Raw genomic sequence first — 23587 nt, 5'->3', positions numbered from 1 at the left:
GCAAGAGAGTGAGAGAGCATGTGTACTAGAGAGAGGGAGCATGTGTGTGAGAAAGAAAGAGAGGGACAGAAGGAGCCTATGTGAGGGGCAGTACTGAGAACAGGGTTAAATTCTGGGAGTGGTGATAGAGTGAAAGGGGTTGAGCCTAGAGGTGGAGGGGAGAAATATTGGCAGGTGGAGGAGATGGGCCCTGGGAGGGCAAAGTGGCCAGGGGAGTAGGGAGAGCGAGTGGAAGGGACACTCTTACAGTGAATTTATAAGGAAATTCTGCTCAAAATATTTAAAGCTCATCATCTTTAATTAACTTTATTCTGTATTAATTTAAAATGTAATACTAAGTATCATATAAATTGTGTTATTTTGATCAATATAAAATATGCAGAATTTTATTTTTTTTGCACAGAATTCCCCCAGGAGTAATTATCAAATTTGACTTAATTGGAGGGAGCACAAAAAAGAAGTCTACGACAATAACATTTAACTTTCAAAAAGGTGACTGATAAAATGAGGAAAATGGTTGGGAAAAAACTGAAAGGAGCAATTGCAAAGATTAAGAGTTTAGCTCAAGCATGGATGTGATTTAAAAATACCATCTTGGAAGCCCAGAACAGATATATTCCATGCATTAGAAAAGGTGGAAAGAAGGCTAAACGATTACAGGCATGGGTGAAAGGTGAGGTGAAAGGCTATACTATCTTAAAGAACATCTTTCAAAAAAATGGAAAAGGGATCTGAATAAAGAAAACATGAAACAGTATAAGCACTGGCAAGTTAAACACAAAGCACTGATAAAGAGGTACATTTGATGTAAAAGCCTGCAAGGGAGTCAGAAGCAGCATTACATGGTCAAGGGGTAAAAGGAGCATTTAGGGGTGACAAAGCCATAGCAGAGACACTAAATTCTTTGCTTCAGCATTCACTGGGGAAGATGCAAGATATACCCATGTCAGAAATGATATTCAAAGGTGATGATTTAGAGGACTAAAACAAATCTCAGTGAACCTGGAAGATGTACTAGGTCAAATTGACAAACCGAAGAGTCGCAAATCACCTGGACCAGTTGGTATACATCTCAGAGTGCTGGAAGAACTGAGAAATGAAACTGCAGGCCTGCTATTGGAAATTTGTAAATTATCAATAACATACTGTACCTGAAAATTGAAGGGTTGCAAATATAATGCCAATTTTTAAGATGATCAAGGGGTGATCAGGAAATTACAGACCAGTGAATCTGACGTCTGTGCCAGGAAAATGGTAGAAACTATCTTAAAGAACAAAACTGTTGAACATAATAGCTAAGTATAGTTTAATGGGCCAAAGCCAACATGGATTTAGGCAAGGGAAAATCTTGCCTCACAAATTTGCTACATTATTTTGAGGGCATAAACAAACATGTGGATAAAGATGAGCCAGTTGATATAGTGTATCTGGATTTCCAGAAAGCATTTGACAAAGTCCCTCATGAGAGACTTCTTAGGAAATTGGAAAGTCATGGGATAGGTGGCAATGTCTTATTGTGGATTGCCAACTGATTAAAAGAGAAAACAGGAGTAGGGCTAAATGGTAAATTTTCCCAAAGGAAAAAGATGAACAGTGGCATGCTCCAAGGATCTGTTCTGGGACCAATGATTTTTAATATATTTCTAAACGACCTGGAAACAGGAACAAGTGAGGTGATCAAATTTGCCGATGACACAAAATTATTCAAAGTTGTCAAATCACGAGAGGATTGAGAGAAATTGCAAGAGGACATTGCAAAACTGGGAGACTGGGCATACAAATGGCAAATGAAATTTAATGTAAACAAGTGTAAAGTGATGCATTATAGCTACAACACGCAAGGTTCCACATTAGGAATCACCACTCAGGAAAAGAATCTAGGTATCATCGTAGAAAAAACATTGAAATCTCTAGCTTAGTGTGCAGCAACAGCCAAGAAAGCAAATAGAATGCTAGGGATTATTAGGAAAGGAATGGAGATTAAAACAGATCATCATCATAATGCCTTTATATTGCTCAATGGTGCGACCTCATCTTGAGTATTGTGTTCAGTTCTGGTCACCATATCTCAAGAAAGATATAGCAGAATTAGAAAAGGTACAGAGAAGGGTGAACAAAATGATAAAAGGGATGGAACAATTCCCTTATGAAGAAAGCTAAAGAAGTTATGACTCTTCAGCTTGGAGAACAGATGGCTGAGGAGACATATGATAGAGGTCTATAAAATGAGAGGAATGGACAATCAGTTGTTTAAGCTTTCGAAAAAATACAAAAACCAGGGGATACACAATGAAGTTACTGGGTAATACATTTAAAACTAATGAGAACATTTTTTTTTACTCAACTCAATTAAGCTCTGGAATTCGTTGCCAGAGGATGTGGTGAAAGCTATTAGCATAGCTACATTCAAAAAAAGGTCTGGACAAGGTCCTGGAGAAAAAGTTCATTAACCATTAAGGTAGAGTTGCAGAAATCTATTGCTTATTCTTGGGATAAGCAGCTTGGGATCCTGCCAGGTAGTTGTGACCTGGCTTGGCCACTGCTGGAAACAGGATACTGCGGGCTTGATGGACACTTGGTCTGACCCAGTATGGCAAGCCTTATGTTCTTGTGAACATTGATTGTCCATTTTTTGTTTGCATTTAGCAAAATTTAAATGGTGTTTTTCCCACCTTAGGAGTCTTAACCAAATCAGACATGAGGAGAAAAATAAAAATAGAATAATTTTTTTTGCTTGTAAACAAGAGGATGAAGAATTGAAGTTAAAAGAATCATTTGGAAAAACCTGGCCAAAAAAAAAAAAAGTGATGACAGCAACAGAGTGCAGAAAAAAAAATTGTCTTAGGACACTTCAGTAGACAAAAAAAAAAAAAAGACAGAGGTGACTTGAGCACATGAAGTGGCACAGGAACTCCATATGTCAGAAAGATTCAATCTTTCAGAGCTAGAGAACTTTTATTTATTTATTTTGAATTTTTCTATACCAGCGTTCATGTACCAAATACATATCACATCGGTTTACATTGAAACAGTGGATGCAAAATAGCATTACATAAAACAGGGGTTACGCGGAACTGAGATCCATGAAGATAAATACCTACTGCTAATATGATATTAGAGTATAGCACCAACAATAAATTGAATTAAAAATTAATGAATATGAAATTAAAGTTACCAATAAATATTAAGTTAAAACTTAATATGAAATAAAGAACAAATAATTAAACTAAAGAGCATACATTGAACTGTAATCCAAATCGGTTATGACAGTGGTGTGAGGGGGGAGACCGACCAAAAGGGGAACCAGGGTGAGAAGGGGGGGGGGGAATTTATTACAAGTGTCCTGTTATGAGAAAGGAGAACGATCGTCCAAAACGGGAGAGAAGATTGAATATCCATAAAGGAGTGAAGCTCATTGGAGTAGCCAAAATGTTTCAGTCTTTGTATGTGGTAACAATCATCAGATTAGGGAAATGCTTGGCTGAATAGCCACGTTTTGAGGTTTTGTTTTTTTTTGTTTTTTGTTTTTTTTTTAAGGTCAGTGGGCAAGGTTCTTGACTGAGTTCAGGGGGGAGAGCATTCCATTGTTCAATGTTCCATGTAAAAAAACATCCCAGTCTAACCTCCCAGACCAGGGCAACCTTTTCGTTACTTGTAAACCAGATTGATTTGTATTGTATACAGGAATTCCGGTATATAAAAATTAAAAATAAAATAAATAAATTGTGGGGGGCCAGCAGTTGAGAGCGCACGTTTCCTTAAGGAGGTCTTGGCTGGGGGGGGGGGGGGGGGGGGGCGTAAAGAGTGCCTTTGTAGAAACTTCTAACAGGTCTGGACGAAGAGTGGGGCCGAAGGGGGATACTTAGATCGAGTGGGGAGAGATTGTGAAAGGCTTTGTGAATTATCGTTAGGACTTTGTAGAGAACTCTGAATTTGATGGGTAGCCAATGAATGTTTCAAAGGATAGGGGTAATGTGATCTCTTTTGTTGGTGTTGGTCAGAACCCTTGCAGCAGAGTTCTGTACCATCTGCAGGGGTCTGATGATGTTAGCTGGGAGTCCAAGAAGGAGGGAGTTGCAATTGTCGATTTTTGAAAAGATGATGGATTGAAGTACCGTGCGGTAATCCTAAAAGTGGAGGAGGGGTCTCAACTTTTTTAGGACTTGTAATTTAAAGAAGCATTCCTTTGTGGTGTTGACAAATTTTTTAAGGTTTAGTTGGTTGTCCAGGATAACACCCAGGTCTCTCACTTGGTGGGAGAAACTTAATTGTGATGTGGGTGGAATGTGGGTTGGCCCGTGGTTGCCGTCCTGGGAGATGAGGATCTCAGTCTTGTTGGTGTTTAGGACTAAGCTGAGGCTGGAGAGAAGTTGGTTGATTGACTCAAGGCAGCTATTCCAGAAGCTGAGGGTCTTGGTGAGGGACTCCGTGATCGGGATGAGTATTTGAACGTCGTCAGTGTAGATATAGTGAGTTAGCTTTAGATTTGCAAGTAAATTACAGAGCGGTAGAAGGTAGATGTTGAAAAGAGTTGGGGAGAGAGATGATCCTTGAGGGACTCCCAGGGTGGAGCTGACCGGATGGATTCTTTGTTGTTAATTCTGACCTTGAAGAACCTGTTGCTTAGGAATGTTTTAAACCAGTTGAGTACAGATCCAGTGATGCCTATTTCTGCTAGATGATCTAGAAGTATTGCGTGGTTCACTGTGTCAAAGGCCGCAGATAAATCTAAGACAGTGAGAAGATAAGGTTGTCTGTTTTCTAGGCTCAGGAGGATGGTATCTGATAGCAAGATTAAGAGGGATTCGGTGTTCAACGATTTGCAGAAACCAAACTGAGAAGGGGCGAGGATCTTGTGTTCGTCGAGGTATTCTGTGAGTTGCTTGTTTACTTTTTTCCATGAGTTTGGCAATAAACGGTAAGTTAGCTATAGGGCGGAAGTTTGCAGGATCAGCTGCAGACAGGTTTGGTTTTTTTTTAAAAGGGGTTTGAGAATGGCAAGCTTTAGAGTGTCTGGTACTAGACCTTGTGATAGGGAGCAATTTATGATTTCAGCAATGGGTTTAGCGATGGTTTTAGGGATGGATATGAGTAGATTTGACGGTATCTGGTCTGATGGGTGGGAAGATGGTTTGAGCTTCTTGAGGATGTCTTCTATCTCCAGAGATGAAGTAGGCTCAAAAGTTTCAAATATTGATTCTTGATGGATAGAAGAGGTGAGAGGAGGGGGGGGGGGGGGGGGGGGGGGAACTGGCGATTGGTCGAGATGAGTGGGGCTATCAGGTTGGTAATTTTTTTCTCGAAGTAAATAGCAAGTTCTGCAGCTTTGCTTATGCATTGGCATCATTGGATGATGTCACTTACTTGTGTGGCTTGTGCTCCAAGCAATTTTGCTTTCTCTAAATATTTTGCCCACTGTAGTCACACACATGTGACTCACTAGCTGAGGGGGTTATTTTCCAAGCTGCTATAGGCCCTTATCGCGGCGGTAAGATTTAAATTAGGGGGAGGGGAAGAGTCTGGGCAGAGTTAGGGAGGAAATTATGGTAATCGGCAGCGGCACTGCTACCGGCGATAATGTTGCGAACATTATCGCAGGCAGTAGCACGGAAATAGCACCAGCTTTTATGGTGGTGCTATGCCCACGATAGCCTGCAGCCGGCCGCACCATGGTGGTGGTTTTGCTTGCCCGACCACCCCCTGCAGCGCAGGATTCATCATTCTGCACGGAATGATGAATCGTGGCCTAAGTGTTGTCTTAAAAAAAAAAACCCAAACCTTCTAAAATGAGTGGTTTTGTTTTTGGAGGGTAAAACTGTTTAACTGGAAGATAATGCAAAATAAAAGAATGGAGTATTGAGGTTGTGGTATGAAGTGGGGCTCTAACCTTCAAATAGAACCTGAAAAACAGACAACCTGAACTAGAGAAATAAAGGGTCATGAATGTAATGGACTAAATTTAATGTTGAAGTTTTACACATCTATCCTAGACAGCAGGCTTTTCCAACTTTATTTGAATTATATTCTGCCTTTTCAGGCACTTCAAAGCATATTACATTCAGGTATTTAATGTATTTCCCTATCTCCAGACGGCTTACAATAACTTTGCACCCAAAGTAATAGAGGATGAAGTGACTTGCCCAAGGTCACAAAGAGCATCAACAGAATTTGAATCATGGCTTCTCTGGTTCACAGCCTGCTTCTCTAACCAATCCATTTATGGCTGACAGGCCAGAACATGTCCTGCCAGCTTCAGAAGAGTAACAGGCATACTCTAGGACTTTTAAAACTCATGGGCCACTTTGCTAATCTCATACATCAGGAAATTAGCAGAGCCAGACACTGAATTTTGAAAATGCTTGTGTGGTAACTCACTGCTGTAATACAGTTTCCATATGCTAGAAGAGGAGCAGAGGCTTCTATGAAGTCATGCTTTTTAAAAAAAATCTTTGCTCCTCTTTTCCTTGGAAGAGAGGGGGGTGGGGGGGGGGGGGGGGAGAAGAGGCCCAGAGTTGCTTGTTGGCTGTGCTTTTTTTCATCCTGCACGAAAGCAGGTCAGTGGGCTGATTGTGACTGTGAAGACTGGAAAAGGTTTTCTTAACTTTCCCTCAATAGAGGCTCCCTGGGATGTGAAATTTTTGTCACTAAGAGGAAGAGATTCATTGCCTTCCCTCTCTGCACTGGGTGAGTAGGGGGGTCCTTTGTATTCCCATTTGTTCCTTCCATTGCTTGGGGGGGGGGAGGGGGGGAGAAGATATGTTACTACTGGGGATTGAGGTATTTCTGGAATTGTGAGGATTAGGGACAAGAGGGGTAGGTATGCTTGTGTGGCAGCTGAGGGAGTTTGAGGCACTCCACCGCTCCACTCCTCAATCCCACTTTTAGCTCCTCTACAACCCATGCCTTTGCTGCCACTTTTCTGCCTCTTTGGCTAGTAGGGCCTGGCATCTTTATGAGCTGTGCTGCTCCATTCTACTAACATTGCTTTCTCTTCTGCTGAAGCCTGGGATCTTTACAAGCCCTGCTGCGTGGGTCAATAGTGCTCTTTTATTTGGCTGGGATCCCTACCGGAGCTACCTATTCATCTGCTCCCTCACCAGAACTTATGTTCTGGTTTGTCACCTACTCCTTGCCAATAAACAAATGTGTCACAGATATACAGAGCAGCAAATCCAAACATAAGCAGGAGGGTTTTTCATAATGTGCTAAAAAGAATTCTGTAATACTGTAAACTGGCCATTTTTTGCTGTATTTATTTTGTTGATATAATTGTACATTGTGAATGGATCATAACAGCTCAAGTTTAGCTTTTTTTTTTTCTGTGATTCCGAAGGCAAACCAAAAAAGTGTCAGCTGCCATTCTTTCAAGAAAAGGAAAACAGATACTGAATGTCATGCCTTCAAAGGCTCTAGGATCAATGACACTTGTACTAAGCGAAATGTGGGGTTATCATGCCTGATATGTTAAGAGAAGATAGCAGCTCTTAAGGAAAACAATCAAGCAACATTATTCTAAGCAACATGCTGGCAAATTTGATGGCCTTGTGGGACAAATGAGAATAGATCATGTGAACTCACTGTAACAAAACCTTACTGGGTAACAATCTTTCTTCAAAGCTGCAACTAAAGTTCTGAGGTAGCAACCAAAACTGTTTTGGGGATTTTTGGGGGGGGGGTTTTGTTTTTGTTTTTTTTATTGCTGAAGCAATATTCATGAGAGGGAAACTATAGTCTAATGGGGAATTTGTGAAAGACTGCTTGGACATATTTACACCTATGACATGTCCTGACAAAGTCAATGGAGTAAAAACCAGCCTTTCACCTCAGACCACTGCTAGAAGAGTAGATGACCTAGCATACATTCAAGATTCTCTAATAGAAGACTCTGTGCCTGTCAGGTTTTCAGTTTAGCGTTCGATGAAAGCACAGATGAGCAATACAGCTCAACTAGCAATATTTTGCATGAAGAGTCACCAAAACTGTTGAAGTCATCAAGGAATTGCTTGACCTAGATCCACTGAAAGGCACAATAGGACAAGACATTTTCGAAAAAGTAAAACGTATTTTAGTGAAATTCACTGTTGTAAAGGATTAGTCTAATGCTGAAACTGTCTCAAGAGGTCATCATATACCACTGCATCATTCACCAAGAACAGCTGTGTGCAAAGACCCTGGACATGAAACATGAGAGTTTTCTACAGTCAATTTCATAAGGTCTAAAGGGTTCAACCACAGACAGTTCCAAGCCTTTCTTACAGAAGTAGGATCAAACCAGGATGTCGTTTATTTTAGCCATGTTCACTACTCAGCAGGGTGGCTACACTAATCAGGTTCTGGTTACTGCTTGAAGAAATAGAAACTGCCATAGCAAAGAAAAGATAAAAAGTTTCATAGAAGATGAGTGGGTGAATGAGTGGTTGAATGACTTGGCATTCCTAGCTGACATCACCAGGTATCTTGCAAATGAATTTGAAGCTGCAAGAAAAAGACCAAATTAGTCAAACTGTATAAGCATATCCATGCATTCATTCAGAAACAAGTGAATATAAAGAAAACTTGTCCATTTCACAACACTGTGAACAAGGAATGCCGAGGCAGTAAAGCATGAAAAGTAATCTGCAGTTATCGTCAGCCTGACAAATGAATTCAAACAGATTTGTGGATTTCAGGAAACACGGATGAACTGAAGCTGCTTGCAGACCCATTTGGAACCAATACCACTGATGTTCATGACATGTTCCAACTGAAATTAATCGAGATCCTAAATGACAGATGAAGAGAACATTTTCAGAGCATGATCTTTTGGCATTGTAGATCCCTAGAAACGGGAGTGGTGCCGAGTGATTGGAGAAGAGCGGTGGTGGTCCCGCTTCACAAGAGTGGGAACAGGGAGGAGGCTGGCAACTACAGACCGGTTGGCCTCACTTCGGTGGTGGGAAAAGTAATGGAGTCACTGCTGAAAGAGAATAGTGAACTATCTACAGTCCGGAGAATTGATGGACCAGAGGCAACATGGATTCACCAGGGGAAGATCCTGTCAGACAAATCTGATTGACTTTGACTGGGTAACCAAGGAATTGGATCGAGGAAGAGCGCTCGATATCATATACTTGGATTTCAGCAAAGCTTTTGATACGGTTCCGCACAGGAGACTGGTGAATAAAACGAGAAGCTTAGGAGTGAGTGCCAAGGTGGTGACCTGGATTGCAAATTGGTTGACGGACAGAAGACAATGTGTGATGGTAAATGGAACCTTCTCTGAAGAGAGAGCGGTTTTAAGTGGTGTACCGCAAGGATCGGTGTTGGGACCGGTCCTGTTCAATATCTTTGTGAGCGACATTGCGGACGGGATAGAAGGTAAGGTTTGTCTTTTTGCGGATGACACTAAGATCTGCAACAGAGTGGACACGCCGGAAGGAGTGGAGAGAATGAGACGGGATCTAAGGAAACTGGAAGAGTGGTCGAAGATATGGCAGCTGAGATTCAATGCCAAGAAGTGCAAAGTCATGCATATGGGGAGTGGAAATCCGAATGAACTGTATTCGATGGGGGGGGAAAGGCTGATGTGCACGGAGCAGGAGAGGGACCTTGGGGTGATAGTGTCTAATGATATGAAGTCTGCGAAACAATGCGACAAGGCGATAGCAAAAGCCAGAAGAATGCTGGGCTGCATAGAGAGAGGAATATCGAGTAAGAAAAGGGAAGTGATTATTCCCTTGTACAGGTCCTTGGTGAGGCCTCACCTGGAGTACTGTGTTCAGTTCTGGAGACCGTATCTACAAAAAGACAAAGACAAGATGGAAGCGGTACAGAGAAGGGCGACCAGGAAGGTGGAGGATCTTCATCGGATGAAGATGTGAGCACATATTAATATGTACTCACATATTAATTCATCGGATGAATATGTGAGCACATATTAAAAAAACCACAACTTACAATGGCTACCAGTTAAAAAAAAGAATAGAGTACAAAGTACTCACAATCCTACACAAATCAATTCACAAAGCTGACTACTCTGCCTTGGACAATATTATACACCTACATAAATCTTCACGTACAACAAGATCTACATATAAAGTTCAGTTGGATGTCCCTTCATTACCTCAAGCCAAATTATCCTCCACTAGAAATAGAGCCATCTCTATCGTAGGCCCAAAATTATGGAACTCACTACCTCAACACCTCAATTCGCAAGAAAACTTTAAATCTTTTAAAAAAGATCTTAAAGATTGGCTACTTTCACAGTCTTACAATGGCTGCTCACCCAATGACAACAGAACATAAATCTTTTTCATATCCACCTTCACGTTCTTTTTTGCCAGCAATCCCCTCCTGTCTTTCGTCCTATCTTGAAGAAACATTTTCTTCTCATTAACGGTATCAACCGTCAACTTCAAGTGTTGCTTACACTCATATCTATTGTTCAATGTATTTATTGTCTTTTATTAAGTTAATGTTCTGATTCATTCTCTGTCACACTGTTATGAATTTAAATGTATCTGGTTTGTTATAATGTAAACCGGAGTGAAGGCTATGTCAGCTGTACCTCGGTATATAAACAAATGCTAAATAAATAAATGTGGGCCCTTGCCCATGGAACGACTTCTAGGGTTGATGTCATGAGACCGAGAACTTGGAGGTAGTCCCATACCTTGGGGCGAGCATAGTTTAACAGTTTTCGCAGCTGACCCATCAGTTTCCTTCTCCTTGGAGGAGGAATGACAACCTTGTCTTGCTTGGAATCAAACCGGACTCCCAGGTACTCTAGTGATTGGGAGGGCTGCAGGCAGCTCTTGGTTGTGTTGACGACCCACCCGAGATTCTGCAGTAGATTCTTGACTCTGGTGGTCGCCTGGTGACTTTCTCCTGGAGATTTTGCACTGATCAGCCAATTGTCCAGATATGGATGTACGAGAATTCCTTCTTTCTTCAGTGTTGCCGCCACTATCACCATGATTTTGGTGAAGGTCCGAGGGGCAGTAGCTAGTCCGAATGGTAACGCCCAGAACTGGTAATGATGGTCCAGTATCGCAAAGCATAGGAATTGCTGATGGTCATGATGGACTGGTATGTGGAGATAGGCTTCGGATAGATCCAGTGAAGTCAGGAATTCTCCCGGCTGTACTGCCATTATGACTAAGCATAGGGTTTCCATGCAGAAGTGTGGGACCCTCAGGTAACGATTGTAGGTCTTGAGGTCCAGGATGGGCCGGAACGTTCCCTCCTTCTTGGGGACGATAAAATAGATGGAATAGTGACCAGTATTTTGTTGGTGCATGGGTACTAGGGTTATCGCTTTTAGGCTGAGTAGGTTTGGGCAATACGGCGATCAAGGGGGGAAAATGGCGCAGATGACCACGCAGACAAGATGGTGCCCCCCCCCCCAGAGGGTCTCCACGTGTGTGGACCCTCGCACCGGATCAGGGTCTAGCCCAGACGGGGCTGCTCAACCCGATTTTACAGACGCCGGAAGGGACGATCTGTGCGGCTATTCGAGCCTCGGAGACAGACGAATTAGGAGGTTTCTACCTTACCTGGTCTCAGCATTTCCCAGTCTCATGCCGGATGGTCTCCAGCTGCGAGGGGAGAGGGAATTATCTTCACTGGCACATTCGAATCTGCACCCGCTGCCTCTCAGCCACCCTGGGGCTAAAATCCACGCCAGGAGCCGGCTACCGGACCAAGGCTTGCCTTGGAGGGATCTCTGAAATCACCTTAGGAAGTCTCGACTGGGGGAGGGACCGTTAGAAAACGTACCTCTAGAAGACAAGCCCCGCTCTCCTGCGGTGATACCTTTCTTCTTTGGTTTAAAATTTCTAACACTATTCTAGTGTGTGTAGTGTCCCTATCTGCTTAGGAGACTGAAGAGCTAAGCTTCCTGCACGGGTATATGTAGGCTGACGTCAGCTTTGAAATCTGACTCAGTCTCCCATCTGCTATCAGGAGTACACTATACCCATTGGTCCTGAGTCCATCTGGCTACACGCTAGGAAATAACTAATTTACATTAACTTGTTCAAGTCCTTTCATGATTTTGTAGACTTCTATCATATCTGCCTTCAGTCATCTCTTCTCCAAACTGAACAGCCCTAATTTCTTTAGCCGCATCCTCATAGGGCAGCCATTCCATGCCCCTTATTTTGGTCGCCCTTTTCTGCACTTTCTCCAGTGCAACTATTTATCTTTTCTGAGATAGTGACCAGAATTGCACACAGTATTCAAGATGTAGGGTCACCATGGAGCGATACAGAGACATTATGACATCCATGGTTTTATTTGCAATTCAACTCTTAATTCCTAACATTGTTTGCTTTTTTGATCGCCACAACACACTAAGCCGATGATTTCAATGTATTATCCACTATGATACCATCCAGAAAAGAGATCTAGGTAACTCCTAAGAAGAATCTAACACTATGTAACTACAGCAAGGGTAATTTTTCCCTTCTATGCATCACTTTGCACTTGTCCACATTAAATTTCATCTGCCATTTGGAAGCTCAATCTTCCAGTCTTGCAAGGTCCTCCTGCAATTTATCACAGTCTGCTTGATATTTTACTCTGCATAATTGTGTTATCTGCAAATTTGATCACCTCACTCATCATACCCCTTTACAGATCATATATAAATATATTAAAAAGCAATGGTCCAAGTACAGAACCCTGAGGGACTCCACTGTTTACCTTTTTCCATCGTGACAGTAGACCATTTAATCCTACTCTCTGTTTCTGTCTTTTAACCAATTTGCAATCCACAAAAGGACATCACCTCCTATCCCATGACTTTAGTTTTCTTAGAAGTCTCTCATGTGGGACTTTGTCGAACGCCTTCTGAAAATCCAAATACACCACATCTACAGGTTTACCTTTATCTTTGTCTACATGTTTATTCACCCTCTTAACACTTTCCACAGTTTTTTCCAGTACTGAAGTCAGGCTCACCAGTCTATAGTTTCCTGGATCACCCTTGGAGCCCTTTTTAAATATTAATGAAAAAATTAGAACTTTTCAAAAAAGCATTTCACAATGAGAGCAATGACTAACAAATACATACAGCTGAAAGTCACCAAAAAAAGGAAAATTGACAATTTTATTTTTTTTACCCATAATTAAATAAATTAAAACAGTATACACATATATGATTATCCCAAAAATCATATAACTAGCAACCCCAACCCATCTCTCATTTAGATTATATTACTGAACTATGTAACCGTAAAATATTGGCACACCATGGATAACTTAGAAACCTAACCAAACCTATTTCGTGCCAAAATGTAAACCGTTGTGATGGTGTATTACTAAACAACTGTACAGAAAAATTTTAAAATAATTAAATAAATATTGGGGTTACAATGGCCATCTTTCAATCTCCAGGTACAAAAGATGATTTTAGAAATAGGTTACAAATTGAAATAGGTCAAATTTCATGTTTTAGTTCTTTGAGACCCTGGAGGTGTATACCATCAGGTCCAGGTGATTTACTACTCTTTAGTTTGTCAATCTGGCCTACCACATCTTCCAGGTTCACCATGATTTGATTCAGTTCATCTGAATCATCACCCTTGAAAACATTCTGCGGAACGGGTACCTCCTCAACATCCTCTTCAGTAAACACCAAAGTAAAGAAATCATTTAATCTTTCTGCAATGGCCTTATCTTCCCTAAGTGCCCCTTTAAACCCTCGATCATTTAACAGTCCAACCGATTCCCACAGTAACATAGTAACGGAAGAAAAAGACAAAATGGTCCATCCTGAAAGCCCAGCAAGTTTCTTATGGTAGTATGCTATGTTATCTCAACTGCTATACATCACATCTAAGGGGATCTTACTGCCAACAGCAATCAGAAGGAAAACAGGTGTGGAAAGCATTACCCAACAGACATATATTCAACATGTAAAGAGCAATTAACAAGACATTCAAAGCAGCTTAGACAAGGATGCTAGATGCAATATCAAAAGTCCCATGCCGCAATATTTTACAGACTCAATACTCATCTCAGCTAAATATTTGTATGGCCATTAACTGTGTCCAATTCTCTACAGATGGGGGTCAAAATATTCACATTCATTTATGTCCCATGCAAACTGCTTACCTGTTTTTTATGTGGTAGTATATTGCTAGTGTCACACTAGAAGGAAGAAAAAGATAGTCACAAACATATTAAAAATAAAGAATGTGTTAATATATTTTAATAATTTTTTTTTTATTTATGGAAATTTTTAAAATAGTCATAAAACATTTGAAACTACAATGGAATTTCCTCAAAATATATAATCTTAATCACAATTTATAACTAAGGAAAACAAGTAACCAGTAATGCTACCACCAAGTTCACAATATAAAAAGGATTCAAGTCACAAGCTGAACAGAAAAAAAAAAATCTATATAGGAAAGAGTTACAAAGTTAGAATTACTCAAAATAAGCTAGCATTTAAAAAAATAGTACCATAAGGCTGTCAACTGTAGAATTTATCAAGAAAAGCTAGGAAGACAAGAGAGCAAATATACAAACTCCCTTTTCTACAGTCCTAAGGAGGAGAAGGAAACAAGATTTATTTTTTTTAATGTTTTGGTTGTTGCTGTCAAATTTAGTCTTTAAAAGAGGACTGCATTAGCCAAATTGCCAAATTGACAACTACCAAATGTAATCAGAGGAAGACATTTCAAAACACAGGCATGCAGGATGGCTGGAAGATGCTGTGTATTTCAAGATACTTCCACCCAGGTTCTCATATCAATTTTTTTGGGAATGAGGCTTGTACAAGCTAGCTAATGCGGTCAGCCTGTGGACAATATTCAGTGTTAAAGATGCCAACTGGTGAAATTCTTCAGGAAGCAGGTAAGTGAGCTGCAGGAGGTGGATGCCAGGTTGAGGAATATCCATGAAGATGCAGGTTTCTTAACAGATTATATATAGGAAGCTCAGGGTCCAAAATGAATGGACAGCTAGAAGATAAAGGAATTATATAAGGAAGACAGTCGACTCCATATACATAAAAACAGGAAGATAACCATTTCAAGCTACGCACAGCACACCATCTCAGAGTCTTCTTCAGGTTATTTTCAGTACCAATATACATTCCTGGAATCACTTGAGGATGCAGAACACACAGAAGGGAAGCAGAGCACTCCAGAGGCCACAACATTGAGAAGCATGGTAATTGGTGACTTCTACACAGGACAGAAGGGTCCATCTGCAGACCAGACGTGTCTGCCAGAAGTCTGAATCCAAGACATTACAGAAAGGTTACTAAAATTCAAACCCTTTAATTACTATCTTACACTGCTCATGCAAGTAGGCACCAACAATACCACAATTGATTACCCTGAGCAGATCAGTAAGGATTACATAGCACTGGGGGGGGGGGGAGACAGGTGAAAAGCAGGAGACTGTGTTCTCATCTATCCTTCCAGTCAGAAGCAAAGGTACACCTCATGCTGGAGATGAATCTATGGCTGCATAGATGGTGTTGATAACAAGGCTTTGGTTTCTTGGATCATGTTTTAAAATTCAATGTATTTATTATACATTTGTATTCTGCTATATCAATACTTCTATGTGGAGAACAATTTAACACGTGCATAAAACAACAAATAGAAAAATTTATTATTATTTATTTATTTAAAGTCTCTTCTATACCGATGTCCGTTCGCACATCGCATCGGTTCACAATAAACAAGAACTTTTAGGTGGAGCCCTTACATAAAACAGAAAATATACAGGTAACTATAGGGAGGAGCCCTTACATATAACCAGCGAAGAACAAAAAAATGGCAGAAATACCACTGCTGGTTGAGACCATAGATGGTGGTGGGGTAGACAAAACTATTTACAGAAGAAAATGTATGGGAAAAGCTACGCAAAGTGGACAAGGCTATGGGGCCAGATGAGGTCCAACCTAGGATACTGAGGGAGCTCAGAGATGTGCTGACAGGTCAACTGAAATACCTGTTCAATAGATACCTGGAGACAAGAGTGGTGCCATGTGACTGGAGAAGAGCTGTGGTGATCCTGCTTCACAAGAGTGGTAGCAAAGAAGAGGCTGGAAACTACAGGCCAGTTAGCCTCACCTCACTGGTGGGAAAATTGAGACATTGTTGAAGGAAAGAAAAATTATCTATCTACAAACTAGTGGGTTGCTGGACATGAGGCAGCAGGGCAAGGTCCTGTCAGTCAAATCTGACTGATTTTATTTTTTTGATTGGGCAACTAAAGAATTGGATCAAGGAAGAACACTTGATGTGATATAACTTGGATTTCAAAGATTTTGGTATGGTCCCACATTGGATGCTTGTGAATAAAATGAGAAGCTTGGGACTCTGCGCCAAGGTGCTGGAGTGGATTATAAATTGGTTCACTGACAGGAGACGGCATGTAATGGTAAATGGAACCTATTCTAGAAAATGATATTAAGTGGAGTGCCATAAAGATCAGTTTTGGAACCAGTTCTGTTTAATATCGTTGCAAGTGACTTGTGGAAGGGATAGAAGGTAAAGTTTGTCTATTTGTGGATGATACTAAGATCTACAACAGAGTGGACACGCCTGAAGCAGTAGAAAATAAAAATTGATTTAAGAAAGCTTGAAGAGTGGTTGAAAGTTTGGCAGCAGGGATTTAACGCCAAGAAGTGCAGTCATGCATTTGAGGTGCAGTAATCCAAAACAGCTGTATGTGATGGAGGATGAAAGACTAATGTGCACAGACTAGGAGATGAATCCTGGAGTGATAGTGTCTAGCGATCTGAAGGCGGCAAATCAATGTGACAAGGCGATAACTAAAGCCAGAAGAATGCTAGGCTCCATAGAGCAGACTAATCAGTAGGAAAAAGGAGGTGATATTGCCCTTGTACAGGTCCATGGTGAAGTCTCACCTAGATTTCTGTGCTCAGTTCTGAGATTGTAACTCAAAAAGGATAGTGTTAGGACACGGTTCACAGAAGAGGGACCAAAATGGTATGGGGTCTATATCAGAAGGCTATTGAGGAAAGGCTGAAGGATCTAAATATGTATTGAGAAGTATGCCTGAACAGAAAACCAACATGGAGAAGGAAATCCCCAGAAGCCTCTGCATGTCTTTGGCCTGCCTGGGCTGAATGGGCTGAGTGACTTTCTGAGCATGGATATCTGCAGGCAAGCTGGCACCAGACAGGTGATGTCTATTCATAGAGTCACCACAGGGGAGCTTCAGGTAATATTCTCAGGAGTTTGTAATCCACACAGTTACAGACGTGTTGATTGCCTTTACCAGTAAGAGTTTAACAGAACAAAGAAAGTCATGGGAAATGGGCTACACATCCTGGGAAGCCAATCAGGGATAGTTAGGGATGATTTAATCATGCATTTGACATCACAACTTATGTAAATGATTCTTTGGGCAGTCATGCAAGTCTAGAAGCTTCTACAATATTGTATGTTATCTATAAAAGAAGGATCACTTCCTGTATACAAGGAGATGCTGGTCAGTTTGTAAGACTAAGGGCACCCAGTACCCAGCATCCCCCGAGAACACTTATATTGATTAATAAAAATACATTATACTTTTACTGAGTCTAAGTGTTCTTGTGTCCCTGGCCATAAGCATAGAGTAAGCTTTACAGTATAGCCTGGAAGAAAGAAGATGCAGGGGAGATACAGACTTTCAGATAGCTGAAAGGTTTAATGATGTATGATCCTCAAACCTTTTCCATTGGAAAGCAAATAATGGAATTAGGTGTCACGAAATTAAACTCCAGGGGGACAACTCAGAACCAACATCAGGAAATATTTCTTCACGGAGAGGGAGGTAGATGCCTGGAATACCCTTCTGGAAGAGGTGGTGAAGATGAAAACAGTTAATGAATTCAAAAAGGCATCAAATAAAGCAGAGTTGCTCACATGTAACAGGTGTTCTCCCAGGACAGCAGGATGTAGTCCTCACATATGGGTGACAGACGGAGCCCTGTCATGGAATACTTTTGTCAAAGTTTCTAGAACTTTGACTGGCACACTGAGCATGCCATAATCCCTGTGGCCACAAGGGTCTCATAAGAACATAAGAAACTGCCATGCTGGGTCAGACCAAGGGTCCATCAAGCCCAGCATCCTGTTTCCAACAGAGGCCAAAACTAGGCCACAAGAACCTGGCAAAAGTTGCGAGCGAAAAATAAAACAAAACTGTTTTGGACCCAACTCCGTGGGGTGGTGGCTGGATTTCGTGAGGACTACATCCTGCTGTCCTGCTTCTCCCAGGACAAGCAGTATGGTAGTCCTCACATATGGGTGATTAGCAGCAAGCTACAGGCTGACTCATATTTATTTGGACCAACAGCATACAACTTGTGCAACAGGCACAACAACAACTGGTGTACTGTTGGTAAAAATGAGGCAGCCTGAAAATCACAGCAGATGGATGTGGAAAGAGTTGGGATTATACTGGAAATAAGTTTTTCAAGACGGATTGGCCAAAGGCAGAGTCTTGACTTCCTTCCTTGTCCAGGCAGTAATGTGCTGCAAATGTGTGGAGAGAACTCCATGTTGCAGCTTTACAGATCTTAGCAATCAGTACTGAATGATAGTATGCTACTACTGACATTGCCATTGCTCTTTACTGAGTGCACCTTCACTCGTCCCTGAAGAGGAATGCCTGCTCTCTCATAGCAGAATTTGATACAGGCTGCTAGCCAGTTGGAGAGAGTTTGTTGCCCACTGCAACTCCCGGTTTGTTTTTATCGAAAGAAATAAGGAGTTGTGTGGATTTCCTATGGACGGCAGTGTGGTAAAATGCAAGTGCGCCCAAGTATTCCATGACAGGACTGCAGTGTGGTAAAATGCAAGTGCACATTTACAGTTCAAGGTGTGTAAAACTCTCTCGCCCTAGTGAGAGTGAGGCCTTGGGAAAAAGATGGGCAAGACTATAGACTGATTCAGGTGAAAGTCTGTTACCACCTTGGGAAGGAATTTAGGGTGAGTATGGAGGACCACTCTGTCATGGAAGAACCTTGTAAAGGGTGAGTATGTGACAAGGGTTTGTAACTCACTGACCCTTCGAGCAGATGTAATGGCTACTAGGAACTTTCCATGTAAGAAATTTAACATCACAGGAGTGCAAAGGCATGCATGAATCTTGTAAGTACTACGTTTAGGTCCCATTTGGTAACTGGTGGGCTTAAGTTGTAGTAGGCTCCTCATAAACCGACTCACAAGGGATTGCACTGTTATTGGGGCATTGCCTACTCCCTTGTGGTACGCTGAGATGGCACTGAGGTGTACCCGTACCAAGAAAGTCTGGAGACCAGAGCCTGAAAGGTGCCAGAGATAGTCTAATAGAGATGGAGTGGGGCAGGAAAAGGGGTAGATACCTTTTTGCGTGCACCACATGGTAAATCTATTCCACTTAGAAAGATAAGATTTCTGTGTGGAAGGTTTTCTTGAAGCTACAAGCACTTGAGAAACTTTAGTCAAATGAGCGGTTGTAGGATCAGGCTTTCAACATCCAGGCTGTGAGGGATAGGGTCTGAAGGTTCAGGTGGCGTAACATGCCATGGTTTTGAGTTATGAGATTGGGCACTGTGCCCAGGCGAATGGGTTCTCTGATAGAGAGGTCGAGAAGCATGGGAAACCATTCTTGTTGAGGCCAGTCGGGGCTATGAGTATCATTGATCCCCTGTCCTGTTGTAGCTTCACAAGAGTTTTGGCTATTAGTGGTAATGGATGATACGCGTATGGGAGGCCTGCGTTCCAGGGGTGAGCGAAGGCATCCATGGCTAACGTGTTTTGTTGCCTGTGCAGGGAGCAGAATCTGTCCACTTTGTGATACAGTTCAGATGCAAAGAGGTCGATGGTTGGTTGACCCCAGTGTTGGAAGATTTTGCTCACTACACAGGGATCCAGAGACCACTCATGGGGTTGGAAACCGACTGAGGCGTTCTGCTACTACGTTCTGTATGCCTGCCAGATAAGTGGCCCAGAGGTGCATGGAGTGTGCAAGGGCGCAGGCCCAGATCTGCACAGCTTCTACAGCCCTGTGCCTCCCTGTTTGTTCAAGTACCACACTGCAACTGTCTTGTCTGTCTGTATGAGAACAGTCTTGTGTGAAAGGCAGTCCTTGGACAACTCGAAGCAAGGTAGTCTCAAATCAACTTCCTAGAGCTTTGAGCCATACATTATGCTCTATATGCGTTCAAGTACCTTGAGTTTGAAGGTTGTTCACATGAGCTCCCCAACCCACGTTGGATGCGTCCATGGTTAAGGTCACTCGAGGAACTGGTTGCTGAAAGTGTAGACCTGTCTGCAAGTTGGCTCTGTTTGTCCACCAGAAAAATGACAGACGCAGCTGGTCGGTTACATGGATCAGGGAAGAAAGAGGTTAAATGGCTTGAAGCCACTGAGATTTCAAAGTCCACTGAGTTATTCTCATGGCTAGCCTGGCCATAGGAGTGACATGGACCATGGAAGCCATGTGGCCCAGCAACGTGAGGAACTGTTGGGCTGAGGCTGTTTTGTATGTGCGCAAAGATGTAGCCAGTTTGGAGAGTATGTCTGCGCAGTCATTGGGCAGAAAGGCCTTTGCGACTGTGGTGTCCAAATCTGCTCCGATGAAGGTAAGGAGGCGAGATGGATTCAAGTGGAATTTCTGGTAATTGATCAGAAATCCTAGCGAGTGTAGAAGATTCGTAGTGAGCTTCTTGCTTGGATAGACTATTAGCCAGTCGTCCAGGTAAGGAAACACGTGTACGGTGCTTCTACGTAGATTTGTGGCAGCCCCTGCTAGGCATTTTGTAAACATTTGAGGTGCTGAGGCCAGACCGAATGGCAGAACTCTGTATTGAAAATGTTTGTAACCCACTATGAAGCGTAGGTATTTGTGGTGATGTGGGAATATGGCGATATGTGCGTAGGTGTCCTGAAGGTCCAGAGAACAGAGCCAATCTCCTTGTAAGTAGGGGAAGCATGATGTCGAGAGACACCATCCTGAATTTTTCTTTTTGAAGAATTTTGTTGAGATTGCGGAGGTCTAGGATGGGGCAGAGACTGCCTGATTTTTTTGGAATCAGAAAATAGCATGAGTAGAACCCTCTGCCCCTCTGTGTCCAGGGGATGGCTTCTACAGCCCTTGTTCGCAGAAGGGTGGAAAGTTCTGACTCTAGAAGCAATGTGTGGTCTTTTCGGGACAACAGTGGATTGGGTGGAGAGTCTGAGGGTACTGTGAGGAAATTTAAATGGTATCCCTGGGCTATGATGGATATCACCGATTGATCTGTTATGAGACGCCAGTTGTGTTGGAAGTGGCGCAAATGCCTCCTACGGGTATTTCTGGGTTTGGGTTCATTGACGAGTGGCCGCTGTTCTCTAGAAACGCATCAAAATTCAGAGGCTGGACCAGCTTGTGGGGCTGGTTGTGCTCTGGGTGCTTTGGGCTGGAATGTATGCTCGAGATGCAGGAGGATAGTATTTGTGTGAGTGGTAGAATGGTCTTCTGGGGTACCTTCTCATGCTTTTGCAGGATTAGGAGGGAGCGTACGTAGTGACTGTAGACAATTGATGTAGGGTCTCGTGGTGGTCCTTCAACTGAGCCACTGCTTCCTGTATTTTATCTCCGAAGAGATGGTCTCCAGTGCACGGGAGATCAACAAGCTTATCTTGGACCTCAGGTCTTAAATCAGAAGCTTTCAGCCAGACCCATCTTCTAGCACTGATTCCTGTTGCTGACAATCGGGAAGCAGTCTCGAAGGAATCAAATGCCGCTCTTAACTCATGCTTCCCTGCTTCGAACCCCTTCTGGATGATGGCAGTCAGGCTTTCTTGCTGCTGTTGAGGCAAGGAGTCCGCAAAATCTTGGACTTGCTTCCAAAGGTTTCTTTGGTATTGGGTCATATACAGTTGGTAGGTGGTTATATGGGATACCAACATGGAGCCTTGGAAGATTTTTCGGTCCAGTCCATCTAGGAACTTCTGGTCTTGACCAGGGGTACTGAAGAATTCAGATTTAACAGTTTAGCTTTCTTCTCTGCGGATTCCACTACAACACACTGATGAGGCAGTTGTGGTTTCTGGAAGCCTGGGGCATGTTGTATTAGGTATGTTGCATCTGTTTTGTTGTTGACTGGTGGAACAGTGCCAGGATGCTCCCCCATAGGTGGTGTAGGAGGTCCAACAGGACTTCATGCACTGGAATGGCCATACTTTCCTTGGGGGCATCAACAAACTGCAGAACCTCCAAGATCTTCTGACTGGTATCCTCTTCAGTCACTAGGTTGAAGGGGATGGTTTCGGACATTTCCTTGATAAAGATGGCGAAGGAAAGATCTTTGGGAGGAGACCGCCTTCTCCAGGGTGCGTGGGCATCAATGGAGGCCTCAATGGAATCGATGGCATAGAGGGGAACGGTGGATGTTTAGGTCCCGAGAGCCCCAATGGACCTGGAGTTGGACTGGAAGTTGTGTAGTCTTCCTCTGAGGAGCCCGGAATAGGTATCGGGAGCTGGGGAGGTCTCGATGGCCAACTCTGTGCCGATGGAATGGGCTGAGTCGGGAAAGCACCAATGAGGGTATCGAGTCTGTCCAGCAACGGTGCAACATCAATGGTTCCGGGGTCGGTGCCGGTCTGGAGGCTGGCATCAATGGTGGTTGCAGGTTTCAGAAGGCATCGAAGCCTGCCTGGCAGACAAGGATGTCCAGTTCCTCCCTGAAAGCTAGTGTGGATAGCACAGCTACAAGGGAGGCAGGCTAGGCATTACTGGCCCTTCCACAGGAATTTGTGGAGGCTCAGTACCTGGCACTGATGTCTGTGGGGAATGCCCCGGGGTCTCCTCTCCCTGTGCCCTCTTCGAAGGCAGTTCGATGGCCATCGAATCCGCTGCGATGTCTGTGCCGGCACCGGGCATGGAAGCGCGTCGGTGCCGATGCTTTCCTCGGTGCTTGGTCCAGTCTTTCCCCATCACAGAGGATGAAGCTACCGATGTCTTGGATGGCGTCTGTAATGGACGGTCACTGTCTCCCTGCTGCTCTCAGCGAGGTTTGTCAATGGAAGGACCCTTACTCACCGGTGATGACTAAGTAAAAGTCGATGGAGTTAACTTTAAAGAGAGTCTCCATCTTATCAAGACAGGCACGTCTGCCTTTTGGAGTCATTTCGGCGCAATTGGGACACCAGTGTGAGGGTCCTTGATAGACATTGTTCGCAGGCAATCTGGGCACTTCCTGAACCCGGTCGCCATGCCGAAAAAAAAAGGGCGCAAAACGGTCGGTGACCTGCGGGAACCAAATGGTAAGGCGGTAGGAACAGACCGGAGACTCGGGAAAAAGTACTCACCGAGCATCGGAGGGAATGGAGCACGATGGGAGACCCCTATTAGGGAACTTTTAAAGAAGTAAACTTGAGTTTTCCATGAGGAAAAAAGGTGAGAAATCTCACAGAGCTTCTAACCCGCGAGGCAAACTGCAGCGTGAAAAAAAAAAAAAAAAAAAAAAAGAGACTGAAGGGAGACCCCTGTGGCCACAGGGATTATGGCATTTTGGAAATGCGCAGTGTGCCAGTCACAGTTCTAGAAACTTTGACCAAAGTATTCCGTGATAGGGCTCCGTCTGATGACGTCACCCATATAT

At 42.9% G+C, this 23587-nt stretch overlaps 1 protein-coding gene across 2 annotated transcripts in view; it reads right to left on the bottom strand.

The window, feature by feature from the left end:
• Positions 1-23587, bottom strand: part of CCNYL1 (cyclin Y like 1) — a 261805-nt gene that overhangs the window by 111806 nt on the left and 126412 nt on the right. For both annotated transcript variants that reach the window (XM_029606368.1, XM_029606367.1), the window contains exon 5: positions 14098-14133. In XM_029606368.1, the coding sequence (XP_029462228.1) occupies positions 14098-14133 (36 nt within the window). The remainder of the gene's footprint in view (positions 1-14097; positions 14134-23587) is intronic.

The sequence above is a fragment of the Rhinatrema bivittatum genome, chromosome 6 (assembly GCF_901001135.1).
Source record: "Rhinatrema bivittatum chromosome 6, aRhiBiv1.1, whole genome shotgun sequence".
Taxonomy (NCBI): domain Eukaryota; kingdom Metazoa; phylum Chordata; class Amphibia; order Gymnophiona; family Rhinatrematidae; genus Rhinatrema; species Rhinatrema bivittatum.
The sequence above is the reverse complement of the archived record's forward strand: the minus strand, read 5'-3'. Positions and strand labels throughout refer to the sequence as shown.